Here is a 14,017-nt window from a genome sequence, read left to right as displayed (position 1 = left end):
AGCCAACTGAAAGTGCTCACGGTGATCAGGGTAGAACTTGAACAACAAAGTAAAGAGAAATAGTACTGCAAAATAACACGAAGTGTAAAATAAATACCCGTGACCCATAGTGATATAAAGAAATACCTGGGAAATAAGTTAATGAGGGAGAAGAGACTACTCTTCCTTACAGAAAAATTCCAGTGCATAAAGAGAGAGAGTGAAAGAATTATAAAATCCCTATTTGAATTTCACCGTAATAATTGCCACAGGCAAGATATAAGGATGGATGCAAAGATCAGTGGGGAAAGTTTAACGAGAAACCAGGTATATGCATAATACCAGGGTATCTCCTCCAAAATAGCTGTGAATTACAAAGGGAAAAGGAGTAACTTGCTGTGGAGAACCCTGGTGTACATCACCCTAATCAAGCGATCAGGGTGAGCATCACACGTAAAAGGACATAACGAGGTGCCTCCTGACTTGGTGCAGAAAGGACAGCATCTCTGTGCTCAATCTAATCATGAGAAAACATCAGACCAACCCAAACTGAGAGGCATTGGAGAAAATAACTATCCAGTGCTCTTCAAATGTGTCAGGGTTACGAAAGACCAGGAAAGTCTGAGAAATGATGGCAGATCAGAGATTAAGGAGACATGAGGTGCCTGATAAATACACATGGGATCATTGGCAGGATCCTGGGACAGAAAGAGGGCGTTAGAGGAAAAACAGGTGAAACCAGAATAAAGTCTGTCCTGCAGTCAATAGTCTCCTGCCAATGTCAATGTTCTAGTTTCCAGCATCGTCCTGCAGGTGGGCAAGAGGGGTACGGGAGGGGAAGCTGGGGAAGGACATACTGGGAATCCTACTACTCTTGCAATTCTTCTCTAAGTCTGGAATTATCTCAAAATGCATAGGTTTGAAAAGAAAGGTCAGCAAATCAGCACAGGCCTGGTCTAGAGTTCCCATCACCCTGCCCTGTATACCCCTGACCAGGCCGGGCGCAGAGGCTGCTGCTCCTGCAGCTTCAACTCAGGGGTGCCTGTGGCTGTGCTGAGTTTTCGGGGCTCCTTTGTACTGTGTGAGCAATCTGCTGGCCCCTAAACTCAACGGCCAAGGGGCCCACCAAGCGGGGGTGGGGGTAGGGCCCCCAGGGACCTGCAGATGGAGAAGGAGCAACTCCCCCCTAGACTGGGCCAATGGAAGAAACAACCGAGTGGAGCCTTTAACTGAGCTCTCCTTCGGGGTCTCACTGAGACCCACAAGGGGATGAGATTGGTTTTATTTTCTCCACTTCACAGATGAGGAAACTGAGGCTCAGTAAGAGGAGTAATGGTGCAGCCCACATACCTGGAGGGTGGTGGGCAAGGCTGCACCCCAGGGATGCTCTTCCTGGGTGGTCGCTCCATCCAGCCTGTCAGTGGAGAGACTGGGCTAAGCTAGTGCCTGAGGTGACGTAGAAAGAAAGCAGAAACCACGTGGTGCTGGCTAAGCCTTGAGAGGAAAGAATCTTATCTGTAGTAGCTCTTTGAATTTCAATATGCTGAGCTGGAAAGTTCTGGAAAGGACAGAGGACATTTATATGAGGCAGCAGATGCCCAGAGAATAGGAGCTGTTTGCGCCTATCCCGGATCTGTCTTGTGATGGACACTGTGTTGATTGCTCTCCATCTCTCCCCACCCCTCAGACCCACTCTGCACACCCCTGCATTCTGGCTGTGCCCCGAGGGCTGGTCTGTATGCCCCCTGGTCCTCCGGCAGGCTCCTTGGCCTTGACTTCGGGTTGGATTCAGCCAATGCGGGGGCTGCAGGAGCGAGGTGGGCTGTTTACTTCAGTTCCTTCTCTGCTGGACCACTCCACCTGCTGGGGGCCTCTCACCACTGCTGCTTCTGCCTGGTTCGATCCTTTTGCCCCTTGGGGGTAGCAGTGGCTTCCCAGAGTCCCCTGTGCATTCCCTTAACCCTGTCCACACCGGTGCACACAGCCCTTTCCTAAACTCTTGCTCGCCCCTGGGTGTCCCCACTGCTTCCTCCAGGCCTCTGCTGACACAGCGCCTGAGAAAGGGCATGAAGCTTCCAGACACATTCAGTGTTAACCTCCATTCCCTTGTTCAGTCTCCCAGGGAAGCAACCTCAACTGCAAAGCCTGTAAAATGACCACAAAGCTTGCAAAACGTTGACTGTTTATTTGATCTACAGAAAGCTTGCCACAGCAGACAGCATCAGCTCCCCGACATGCTGTGTTCTCACCGGACTCATCAAACTTATGTGAGCTGGTCTGTCACTACTTTGTGCATTGGGGAGATCTTCCGTTTTCTCCGGTGGGCCCACTCACACCTCTAACAGATCCAGATGCAAATGCCTCCACCGTCCCACCCCCTCCACTGCCCCATCTCTGGTTTTCTACCTGTTCCCACTGAATGCCCTCTGCGTGGGCAATGCAGCTCAGCCCTGGACTTTGATGAGTAGGAATTAGCTGGCGCCCATGTGAAATGGGATTGAGACCAACTCCTGGCACCGAGATGCTTGCAATCTGGGAGCCCAGGATGCCCACAGAAAGAAGCAGACAACTACAGGGGTCCTGGACCTCAGTCACAAGCTTTATTGTCTCGAGCACAGACTGGCCACACTTCAACAATTCCACTTTGGGGAGAGGAAGGGCGCGGGAGGACTTGGGATGGGGACATGACTGAGCCCACATGGGGTAGGCAGACCTGCTTACAAGGATAGAGCTTCCCTGCCACGGCCCCCTGCAAGCCCACCCTGGGGCTCAGTCACCCCTCATGTGGGCCTTTGGCTGTTAGTAGATGAATCAGTGCCTCCCCTGTGGGCGGGCAAGCTGCCTGATCTTGCTGGAAAGAGTAGCATTTGACTCTGCATTAGGCCACTAAATCATGGCTTCTAGACTGCTGTTAATAAAACCACATGCGAGAGCTACCGAAAGCCACTGGGGAGAGGGGAGGGGGCGGTGAGGCTGACTGGCTGCCCCCAGGGCATGGACTGCATACTGGTCCTGGTGTCCATCAGAGCACCACGATGGGGCATCAGGTGCCCCCTTCATCCCTGGCAGGGGAGGCTCCAAGTGGAGGCCACCCTCTGTGGTGGTGCTGGGCACAGGGCAGTAACCTTCCAGCCCTCCAGCTCTAGAGGTGGGGGCTGCTGGGCCAGTGCTGGCTCTCCTGCCACACACAGGCCTGGAGTAACTCAGGAGGGCTTGAGAGGAAGGGGGAGAGACAGTTAGGTTTTTCTTGCTGCCAACAACCCTTGGGGGCTTTTCCTGGCTACAGGAAATCAGTGGGGCTTAAAAAGCTCTGGGCAGATGCCTGGTGAGACCAAAAGGGACCTGTTGGTACATGTGCATTCTGACGGGTGTGCACAGCACACACATTCCTCAACACTCACCCACGTCTACCTGGGTATGTGCACAGCTAGGCTGCCCATGTGTACCTGGCAGGCCTGGGGCTCAGTCCTGGGACCCAAGTGTGAGCTTCGGTGTGTCCTGAGTGTGGCTGGCTGCAAATGCATTCCCCACGTGGCCGTGTGTGCACACATGACCCCTGAGTGTGCATGTGTCAAGGGTCTGTGGATGCCTATGTCAGAGCTTCGCGGGCACATCTGCAGGTGGGAGGCCAGTTCTGGAACACCCAGTCAGCCCAGGGTCACCATATTACTGACCAGCCAAGACATGCCTAAAGCCCTAGCTCTGGGCTTCCCTGGGCCACCCGACCCCAGCTCCAAGCCAGGTCAGTGTTCGCGGTGAGGAGAGGGGCTCCCAAATTTCCTAATACTGCGGCTTCTGGCCTTGGTGACCACTCTGTGGCCAGCAGCTTGGAGCTGTGTGTGTGTGTTGGTGTTGGGGGCTGTGGGGGAAGAAGCACTTTGCCCCCCAACACCTTGAACTTGGCTGAGCAGACAGACTGAAGGGAACCTGTACTACTATTTGAAGGAGGCTCAGTATATGGGGACAAAGAGCCCTGGGGACAGCCTTGGCCTGGAAGTGGCTGCAGAGAAGGGGGTCCCCACTTGGCTCCTGAGGGCTGGACTTCCCTCCTCAGTACCTGCATGAAGCTGGGCCTCCTGTGACCCTTTCCCAGGACAATGATTCTCTGGGTCTGAGGGGGACCCAGGAGAAGGAGGGGAAGAAAGGCCCAGCAGGGACATGTCCATGATACCAAGATGGTCCTCAGACAGCTCAAGGGCCTGGCCAGGTTACCCCACCTCCCAGAACAAACTCCAGAAACTGTTGGGAGTCCAGGGTGTCCCAGCTGAAGGCCCCAGGGCCAGGCTAGGACTGTACCCCTCTCTGTGGGAGGTAGTGCTTGAGGAAGCCTCCTGGTCCGGCAGGGGGTCTGGGCGGGGGATTGTCCGCGGCAGTGGGTACATCATTGTTACAAACACTGTGGTCTCCAAAGTGACAGTCCTGACCCCTGCCTGAGGGGGCGCTGCCGGGGCAAGCCGGAGGGGTGCTGGTGTGGATGGGACTGCTCCGGGGTCAGTGCTTTTCCTGGAGAGAGCAAGAGATTGATCAGCAGGAGCTTCTGAAAGTGGCAGGGAGGGGTCAGGCAGGAAGTGGGGTGGGACACCTGGGGGAGTAGTATGTGCCAAGGCCCTGGGGCAGGAAGAGTCTCTTTGCTGTGTGTTTGGGCCATGGTGAGACAGGAGGGAAGGAGCACTTTAGGGGAAGTTGAGGGAAAGAGGCAAGAGCCGATGGGTTTTACAAAGGCACTGAGCGCCTGTGTGGGGGACTGGGTAGGAGGAAATGAGAACCAGAGCTGAGGCTCTCAGCCTGAGTTTTCAAGTGTGTAACTGGGATGACCCCATATACCTCACAGGGTTGCTGGGAGGACAAAGCCACAAAAGTTATAGACATCAGGTCCCGGTTGGGGGGGTGCACCTCATGTATGGTGGCTGCTTGGCACACACAACCTTGCCACCTCCCCTGCTGCCCTGCATGCAGGTCTGGCATAGGGTCCTGCACTCCCCCATGGGCCTGGCCCTTGGCAGATTGTGTGGCCAAGCTTCTCCTGTCTCTAGGTGAGCACCATGGCCAGGATCTCTTTCCTGAACTGGGGGGAAAGAGCCATGGAAGGAGCCCCCAGGTCAACCGAAGAAAGTGAGCATGGTGAGTGATTAGATAAAAACCTCACACGGATGTTACATTGGCTGCATTGATGACTGCACTGCAGTTATGTAAAACCATGTTCTTTTTCCTAGGAAGTATGGACTCAAGAATTTATTTCCAAGTAAAAGGTTAATGTATATACACAGTCCGAGTTGGAAGGATGAGGGCTTCCTCCCCTGCTCCTGCCTCCCTTGCCCAAGGTCACTCAGAGTGCTGTGGCCAGGGACAGAGAGAGACAGAGCTGGCACAGGGCTCCTCCCACCCAGTCAGGCTGGCATGTGGGATCCAAGAGGGTGCCTATAATCCTGGGTGCCAGGGGTAAACTTTGGGGTAGGGGCCACCAAGCATTCCCTTAAAACATAACAGCCAAGCAAAGACGTGACCATCACAGGCATCACAGCACCCTTCTGGCCCATGAAGTTCTAGAAAACCAATTTTACACCCACAATTCTATAAATCGCAGAATTTACAGAGATTGTTTGAGGAGAGAAAATGCTTATGTTTAAAGTATTCATATACCGTATGATACCTACTCTATTAAAATGATGTAAGTGCCACTTTGCAACCATCATAGCAAAGACTGACTCAGGTGAGAGTCACCAACAGATGCTCAGTCCAGGGGGCAGCTTCAGGGAGAAGTAGCGGATTCACGTGGTCTTAAAGTCTCCCCACAGACTGCTCATTAGGAAAAACCAGTAACTATATACAGTGGAGAAATCAGACTCCTTGGCCTGGTGATCAAAATTCGCATCAGGAACGAAGGGCAGATGGACATCATGTCCCCCAGCCGTGTTGTCGGGAGAAGGGCACAACACAGACAAGGTGCTCCTGCCTGGAAGGTATAACCTGGCTCTAATCACAAGGAACCATCAAACCCCAAAATGAGGAATCTTCTATTAAAAAAAGGAGGGGGGACTGTATTTCAAAAATGTCGTGTCATAAATGGAAGAGAAATAGAGCAAATGTCCCAGATTAAAGGAGACTAAAGACTTAAAACTATTGACTGCAGTAATTAACAACTAAATGCAATAACCCTCAGCCTGGATCCTGAACTGGGGGGAAAGAGCCATGGAAGGAGCCCCCAGGTCAACCGAAGAAAGTGAGCATGGTGAGTGATTAGATAAAAACCTCACACAGATGTTACATTGGCTGCATTGATGACTGCACTGCGGTTATGTAAAACCATGTTCTTTTTCTTAGGAAATATGGACTCAAGTATTTAGGGCCATCTAATTATACTCAAAACGGCTCTGAAAACAACTTACATGTATTGTTACACACACATCCACACACAGAGCAAAACTAGAGGAAATGGGCAAAATGTTAACAAAAGTGATGGTGGCAAAGGACATATGATGTTCTAGGTACTATTTTATTCTCGCAACTTTTGTGTAAGTTAGAATTTATTTCCAAGTAAAAGGTTAATGTATATACACATACACCTACATAAACATACAAATCTAATGATCCCGTTATTTGCAGCAGATATGCACTACACAGTCACATGAATGCTGAATTAGCGAATAATGAGTCACTGCTCCTAGTGGAAATTCAGGGCCGGGTTCCTGCGAACCTCTGGTCATGGCATTTCCATCAAGCGGTGAATATGGAACCATGCTTTATGTGTGCTTCTGTTTCCTGTGACCGTATTTAGTACAGTTTATTGACTCACTGACCCTGATCTCAAGGACAACAGCACTGTACCTCCTGCCTCTGTGGAGCTTCTCTACAGCATTTTCCCCACCAGGCACACTACCACCTTCTCACCCTTAGGAAAAGTAGATGGCACTTCAGCACTGGGCTCCGGGGTCATTTTAAACAGCAAAGCATAGAAATGCAAAAAAATGTGCACCTTGTGGACTGCAAAAAGGATGCTTGTTTACAGTGTGAAAGCTGAAACAAGAAGGCCGAACATCACTTTGGCCAACTGTAGCTGGGAACGTGCACGTTGACGCAAATTTTTCTCTTTTCTGCTCATGTCCATGAATGACCATGAGAGTGCCCTGAGGATTGATTTTGGGGTTATAAATTTGACCAAGTAGGTTAAATTTGCAAATACAGAATCTGTGAATAATGAGGGTTGACTGTATGTGAACAGACACACTCACACACACACACGCACAGGAAGGTTCAGGAAGAGCTAACCAAGGTCGACTGGCTGGGAGGGCTACTTGTATTTCCTTCTTTATGAAATTTGTGGGTTTTTTCTTTCCAAGTTTCCTCATAGGCATGTATTATAATAAAAGTGTTTTTTAAAAGAGAAGCAAATAAAAGAGCAGGATGATAATTGAATTAAGCTTGACTGCCCTGTCCCCACTCCAGGAGGGACTCTATTGTAAAGCCTCTTGCATAAGGAATCTTTGTATTTTTGGTGGCTTTTCAGAGTTTTTCCTACAGAGGAGTCTGCCTGTGCGGGAGGGCTGTGGGTGGGGCAGGGCGCCTCCCTGGGGCGAGGCACCCCTCACCCCTTGTTTGTGGGTCTTGTCTTGCTGGAGGATGCCGTTTGCAGATGTGGAATTGCTGACGGCCTGTAAGAGCCATGGGCAGATGGGGAGCCAGGCCCGCCAGGCAGCAGCAGTTCCGGTTTGTCCACTAGATGGCAAGGTCTTCCTGAGGAACCACCTGAGGCTCCAAACTGACCAGAGCTCCTCAGAATGGGGATCCCAGGACCCCCGAGACCAAGGAGACCAAGGTTCTCAGGGCAAGGCTGCATCTCCCCCTTTAGTCTGAGCTCTGCGGGATGAAGCCATGTTGCTCCCGGGCAGAATTCAGACCAGGCTTCCCTGGCCATGCTCCTGCCTCGGGGCTCCCCACCTGGTCAGCCCAGCCCTGCCCCCCGCTCACCTGGGCCTTGTCGGGGCAGCTCCTCATGGCCTCCATGAGCTTCTCCACCTGCTGAGCCTGGTCCAGGGCGTCCCGCAGTGCGTCCTCCGTGCTCATCAGCTGGTGCTGCAGCCGCAGGAGCTCGGGTGCCGATGGGTCGATGAGGGAGTAGCGCCTCTGATCCGACAGGGACTTCTCCTTGTCCTGGGAGCAGCAGGAGAGGAAGATGTAAGGGTGAGCCTGGGGCAGGGGGGCCTCTGCTCAAGGCAGCAGACTCCCCCGGCCCGCCTCACCTCTGGGCCAGGCCTGAGCACCTCCAAGACGTCACTTCAGGCTTCCTCCCGACCCGAGGTTCCCACCGAGGCATCTCCTTTGTCCCCTGCCTGCCTTCCCAGCCTGTCAGATGCTCCACATTCTCCAAGTGCTGAAATCCATGCCCCCCTTTTTCCTGTGTATGCCCTCCAACCCCCCTCCCTCTACTTTATGGGGGTCCTTCCTCCTCAGTCCCAGACCCCCAACCTCACCACCTCTTACCCTTGGGCCCAAATGAACCCTCCCTCCCCATGACCAACAGCACACTCAGTACCAGTGGCTGAAGCCTCCCCACAGCGGCCCTTTGGCCAGGGGCTTCTAGGTCCTTCTGCTCTGCTCTGCCCCTCCATCTGAAGCTTCCTCTCCACCCAACCTTCTTCACTTCTGGAAGTTTCTAACCACAAAGCCCTTCCCCGGATCTCCCACAACACTGGGGACAGTGCACAGAGACAAGGGAGTGGCTGCCCTTGGGTGCTTTAGACCAGCCTGTGCCCCCAGAGGTGAGTCAGTGCCAACCCCCATGGCTCTGGAAAAGTCTCGGAATCAACACTCCCAAGTCCCCTGGGCCTTGTCTTCTCCCACGGTGAGCCCAGACAGGCCACAGAGGCCCTGGGACTAGCCCCGTTGGCCAGACATGCCTGGACTGGGAAGGCCACAGGGTGGCTGGGCCCAGCAGCCTGCACACCTACAATCTGGGTGTGTAGCCAGAGTGATGCCCCTCATCCCTTAACCCTGAAAGCCCAGGGCCTGCTCCCAAGGCTGCGGCAGGTCTTGTCCCTGCCTCCTGCCTGAGGCCTCGACCATCACCTCCAGTACAGCTAAGCCCATATGGCTGGGCTGGAGGGCAGTGAGGGGCTTTGGAACAGCCTCCCAGGTCTGTCCTCCCAGATCTCATCCCATCTACATCCCTGAGGTGACCAGGCCCAGCAAGTGGCCATGGGCTTGTCCTCAGGGCCTACTGCAGGGGACGGGGTGTGGGAGGTTTTGTCCTGGCTACCAGTGTTCCCACCTCCCCCAGCCCCACCTCTGAGGACTCAGCTCCCCCAGGTTCCTATTCCTGACAGCAAAGGAGTCTCACTCCCAGAACCTCAGGATTAGGGGAGGCTCTCAAGGCGCCTTCCTCAGACTGATGCGTGAATCCCCACTGCAGGACCCCAAACGAGGAGCTGGTTTCTGGCTGATTATGTCCCCAGGTGGGGGAGCTCACACGCCACCTCAGGAGGGGCTGGATTCCTAGGAAGTCTTCCTTAGAACAGCATCACCAAGCCAGCCACGATACCTGCAAAGGGCTGCTTGTGGCCGCCAGCTGCATTGCTGGCCCTGCTTGCGGTTCTAGGGGGTTTTGAACCCTCTCTGTGATGTGGCTGTCCCTGGGGGTGGCTCCAGGAGGTCACCAGTCCCCATGGCCTGACAGCAGGCAGCCCAGCCCATCCTGGCATTCCCCATCCCCAGCCACCCCTTCCCCACGTACCAGCCCAGTCAGCTTTTCACGCAGGCCCCGGATGTCATCCTTAAGTTTTTGCTCCTTGATCCGCCACTCGGCCTTGTGAACCTCACGGCTCAGGTCCCTCTCGGGCCCCGGGGAGTGGCGACTGGCCTCCAGCAGCAACACTCGAAGTTCATTCAGGCTCCTGGCGGGGGCACAAAGCATTACGGTCAGCCCTGGCCCCTCTGTCCCCACCCTCCAGCGATTCTCCAGGAGCCTGGGGACTGCCACCCTGAGGGGACACTGGCTGTTAGGATGACATCTAGATGTCAGCAGGGGCCAGAGTGGAAATATGAGGCATGGAACAACTTGACTACAGCCCCAGAGGGGCCAGGGTTTGGGGATAGGATGGTCAAGAGGATGTGGCCTTTCCTGGAATGTCTTAAAGGCTTTAAAAAAGAGTATACAGTATTTGTTTAACTAAAAATTAAACAAAACAAAACATTCATTCAAGAGGCCCATGCAGCAAAACACTAAAGGCCTCATGTCAAATGGATTTAATTTCCCATGTCAGCTCTTCATCAACTGGCAGTAGCCTCCCTGAGATACTGTGATGAGAATGATTCTGAGGCTGTGTTTGGGCTCTGCAGAAAAGAGGGCAGTGATCAGTTAGCACTATCTTCCATGGGCACAGGATGAAAAAAGAGGACACACCCCTTCTAAGCCTTTTTTCTTGCCTACATCTACTACAGAAGAAAGGAGAACTCCTTGACTAGGCAGCCATGGGTAACTGAGAACCAAGCGGTCAGCTGCTGGCACTGCCCCTTCCCTGTTCTCCTTCTCCCTGCTGTAAATATGATGACGGCTGGAGCTGCAGCAGCCACCTTACAACCATGAGGAAGAGTCCAAGGGAAACACAAATGTGTTGGTACTGGTCTCCTGAGCCATAGCTAATTGCCAGCCATGGCTACTTCCAGATTTCTTGTTACATGAGGAAAATAAATCTCTACAAGTTTAATCTGCCAACAAATCCCTAGCTGCTCTCCCACTGACCTCCTGAGTGCCACAGGAACATGGAGGGACTCGAAGTGGCCTATGCCAACAAAAGAAGGCTGTAAGGAAAAGCTGAGCTGTGAGGAAAACCTTAAAGAGTGGACTGGATTTGGTAAAGTGACCAAAAAGAAGGTATTCTGGGAAGGGGGAATTCATGAGTGATGAGAGACATAAGCAGGAATGAGCCTGTTGATAGCAGAAAGACAGACTCCTCAGAGGAGGTGAGACTGGGCTGAAGACAGACGATAAACTATCCAACTTGGATGGGGGAGGGGATACGGAGCAAGACAGCAGTGGAGCCCTTAGGTGGCAGCGGGCTGGTTCACCCATGCTAGGGAGGGAATATTTCCATTAGCCTGTTGCATCTGTTTAACTCCCTCCTGGGCTGGGCCGTGTTCTCCAGAGAATGTCAGAGTAACTCCCAATATGTGTATCACACTTACAAGAGGGGAGGGGAAGAACAGCATTTCCTTTATACAAAGACAGTCATACTGTAATGAGATTCCTTTAACTCAGGGGTTGAACCTCAAGTGCTTACAGGGGCTGGGGAATCATGTCCACAAAGTAGGTGTGAGAGAAATAATGAAGGCAAGTGGGGGACTGAGGAGGCCCAGAGGGCCCATGCCCATCGAAAGGGGGCAGGTGTTCCCCAGCAACAGCTGCTTGTTGCCTGGCTGGAAGTCAGCCTACTGTTGTCAGACCTTCCAATTTCTTAAGGGAATCTGGAGAAATCTGGATTTTATAGCAAATCTCCCAGTTTTTAAATGCTAGCCTGTTTTTTTTCAAAGCCTCATATAGGTCACACAAACCATGTCATCAACTGTAACCCAGAGGTTCTCAAAATATGGTCTGGGGACCCCTCAGGGGTCTCTAAAACCCTTCCAGGGGGTCCACAGGTCAAAACTATTTTCATAATAATCACAGAACTTTTCACAGTCATTTCTCATGAATGTAAAATGAATTTTCCTGTGACTGCATGGCATATTAATAATTATCTGAAAAGGTTTTAAAGCATTCCTCTCTTTTCCAACTACATATTTCTGTAAGGCCACGTTCTCATATTATCCTTCAACCAAAATAACAAGCTGCAACAATTGAATGCAGAGGAAGAGAGGAGAATCCCGCTGTCTGCTACTAAGCCCAACACTCAAGAAATCTGCAAAAATGTGAAGCAATGCCATTGTTCCGACTAAACCATGTTTGTTTTAGAAAACACTTTCTCCCCAAAGCATATTATTTATGTTACATGCAATTATTACTTTTTAATGGCTTAATAGCTATTTAAAAATTCTCAGTTTTAATTTACAATATAAGTGGAGAATAAATAAACAAAAGGTCTTTGGAAATCCCCAATAACTTTTAATAGTTTTTTAAAAAACTCTTATAAAAATCTTTTAAAAGGGCCCCCTGAGACCAAGAAGTTTGGGAACCACTAATCTTTCCTATAATCTCTCCTGGGAGTTTCCTATAAACTCTCTTGTGTTAAGAAGGATTCTGAGGCTTCATCAGCACTTAGGCGATCATTGGTCATGCCAACCACCTGTACGATGTGGCCCTTCCCCCTTGCTCTGGGGAAGACTGGCTAATGTCAGGTGAAGTGAGGGGCAGAGCCAGCAAGCGTGACCACAGAGCCCACGGCTGACTCACCGCTCCTTCCTGAGCAGCTCCTGGCTGATGAGGACCAGCTGGCCCGAGGCATCATGGGTCTTCCGGGACACGGCCTCTAGCTCTGCCTCCAAGTGCCGCTTCTCCTTCTGCAGGGTGTCCACCTTCTTCTCTCCTGACTTGCACTTGCTCTCCAGTGCTGAGGGTCAGCCAGCAGGGAAAGCAAAGAGAGGGCAGGGTGGCCATGGGAGTCTGTCCCACCAGAGAGCCAAACCTGGGCATGAAGCCTGTTTTCCCAGGGGTCATAGTGACACACTCCATGGAGCGCGTCTCTCTCATCCTGCAGAACCAGGCAGCCAGGGGCCGAGGGAAGAGCTACAACAGCAGACCCGAGCCCCCCAGCACAGCAGCCCAGGGGGCAGGGGAAGCAGTCCACCCTGCCCGAGGCGGGACCTGTGCCTACACTGCTCCTGGATAAGGAAAAGCTAAATCTTCACCTTCGCCTCCAAGGAGTTTGAGGCCAACTGACCTTTGTCGGGACCAATTATGCCACGTGAACATGATGGGAACTGGAGAGAAGTGGGGGTGGGAACCGGTTCCCAGGATGGGGGTCGTCTCATGGACACCACCACTGGCATTCTGGCGGACAAGAAGCAGGGCCAGTTTGTCACAAAGTCCCAAGTTCCAGACCCCTGCCTCTCCCCAGGCTCCCCCTCTGCCCTCATTCCCCCTGTGTCTTGCTCTCTGCTGCTGCGAGCATCTGTCCCTCCAGTTCTGAAATCCTGGTGTTTCTTCTAGGGACTGGGGGCCAATACACTGTCAAAGTGACCTAGAAAACCCAAAAAGTCTTCAAGATGAGACAGAACTGGTGACGAAATTTCAGAGCTGAGGGAACACAGAACTGGCTCTGGGGAAAGAAGCCAGCTCAGGGCCCCGATTATATGATGGGCATGTATGGGTTCCTGCTCCCTGCTCACTGCAGCCCAGGTGAAGTCCAGAGCAGCCTCTCCTCAAGGCAGCATGGAGAGAGTGCCCTTACGCAGGTGCCAGTGCACCCCACACCTGACTGCCACATGGCCCCAGTGAAAGCCCCCCATCTGCCCTGTGCAAGGGAGACTTACCACTTACTTGGGCCCTGAGCATCTCAGTCTGGGACATCAAGGCTGTCACCTCTTTGTCCCTCTTGTTCAGCTTGTCCTGAAGGCCTGGAGGGGAAGGGAGAGACAAAGGGCCATCAGTGTTCTAGGTCAGTGGCGAGGGGATAACCTGCAGGAACCCTAAAACGGAGCTACACGTGGGCTCATTGGTCCAAATTGGTCCAAATTCTTTCTCACACCAGCCCTCTCTGGGGAACCCACTCTGAACAAAAGGCTGCAATATTGTGTAGTCTTGGACAACTTATCTCAGAGTGTCAGCTTCCTTGAGTGGGAAGTTAGGATAATAAAAAAGGTGCTCATGTCACAATGTCTTGTATATTCAGTACTGACGGCCTCCGAACAGTCATAAAAACGATAATGCGTGGGCAGTGCTGGAAACATACTAACTTTCCAAAAGTAACCTATCAATATAACATAATGCCAACAAGATTTTAATTTTTGTAGAAAATTAAAGCTGATTCTAAAATCATGTGGAAAAATAAGCAAGAAGAAACGAGAGCTGGGCAAAAACTTCAGAAAGTTAAACATAGAATTGCCATGT

General features: G+C 52.1%; 1 protein-coding gene across 4 annotated transcripts in view; it reads right to left on the bottom strand.

Annotated features, from left to right (window-relative positions):
- Positions 1–14,017, bottom strand: part of CLIP2 (CAP-Gly domain containing linker protein 2) — a 112,881-nt gene that overhangs the window by 22,988 nt on the left and 75,876 nt on the right. For 2 of the 4 annotated variants that reach the window (XM_073215189.1, XM_073215190.1), the window contains 4 exons: positions 13,441–13,524; positions 12,362–12,518; positions 9,707–9,866; positions 7,945–8,127 (listed from right to left, as the gene is read on the bottom strand). In XM_073215189.1, coding sequence (XP_073071290.1) covers positions 7,945–8,127; positions 9,707–9,866; positions 12,362–12,518; positions 13,441–13,524 — 584 coding nt within the window. Of the gene's footprint in view, positions 1–2,557; positions 4,483–7,488; positions 7,834–7,944; positions 8,128–9,706; positions 9,867–12,361; positions 12,519–13,440; positions 13,525–14,017 lie in introns of those variants that run through there. The other 2 variants (XM_037003004.2, XM_073215191.1) reach the window with 2 other exon arrangements.

The sequence above is a fragment of the Manis javanica genome, chromosome 10 (assembly GCF_040802235.1).
Source record: "Manis javanica isolate MJ-LG chromosome 10, MJ_LKY, whole genome shotgun sequence".
Lineage (NCBI taxonomy): Eukaryota > Metazoa > Chordata > Mammalia > Pholidota > Manidae > Manis > Manis javanica.
The sequence above is the reverse complement of the archived record's forward strand: the minus strand, read 5'-3'. Positions and strand labels throughout refer to the sequence as shown.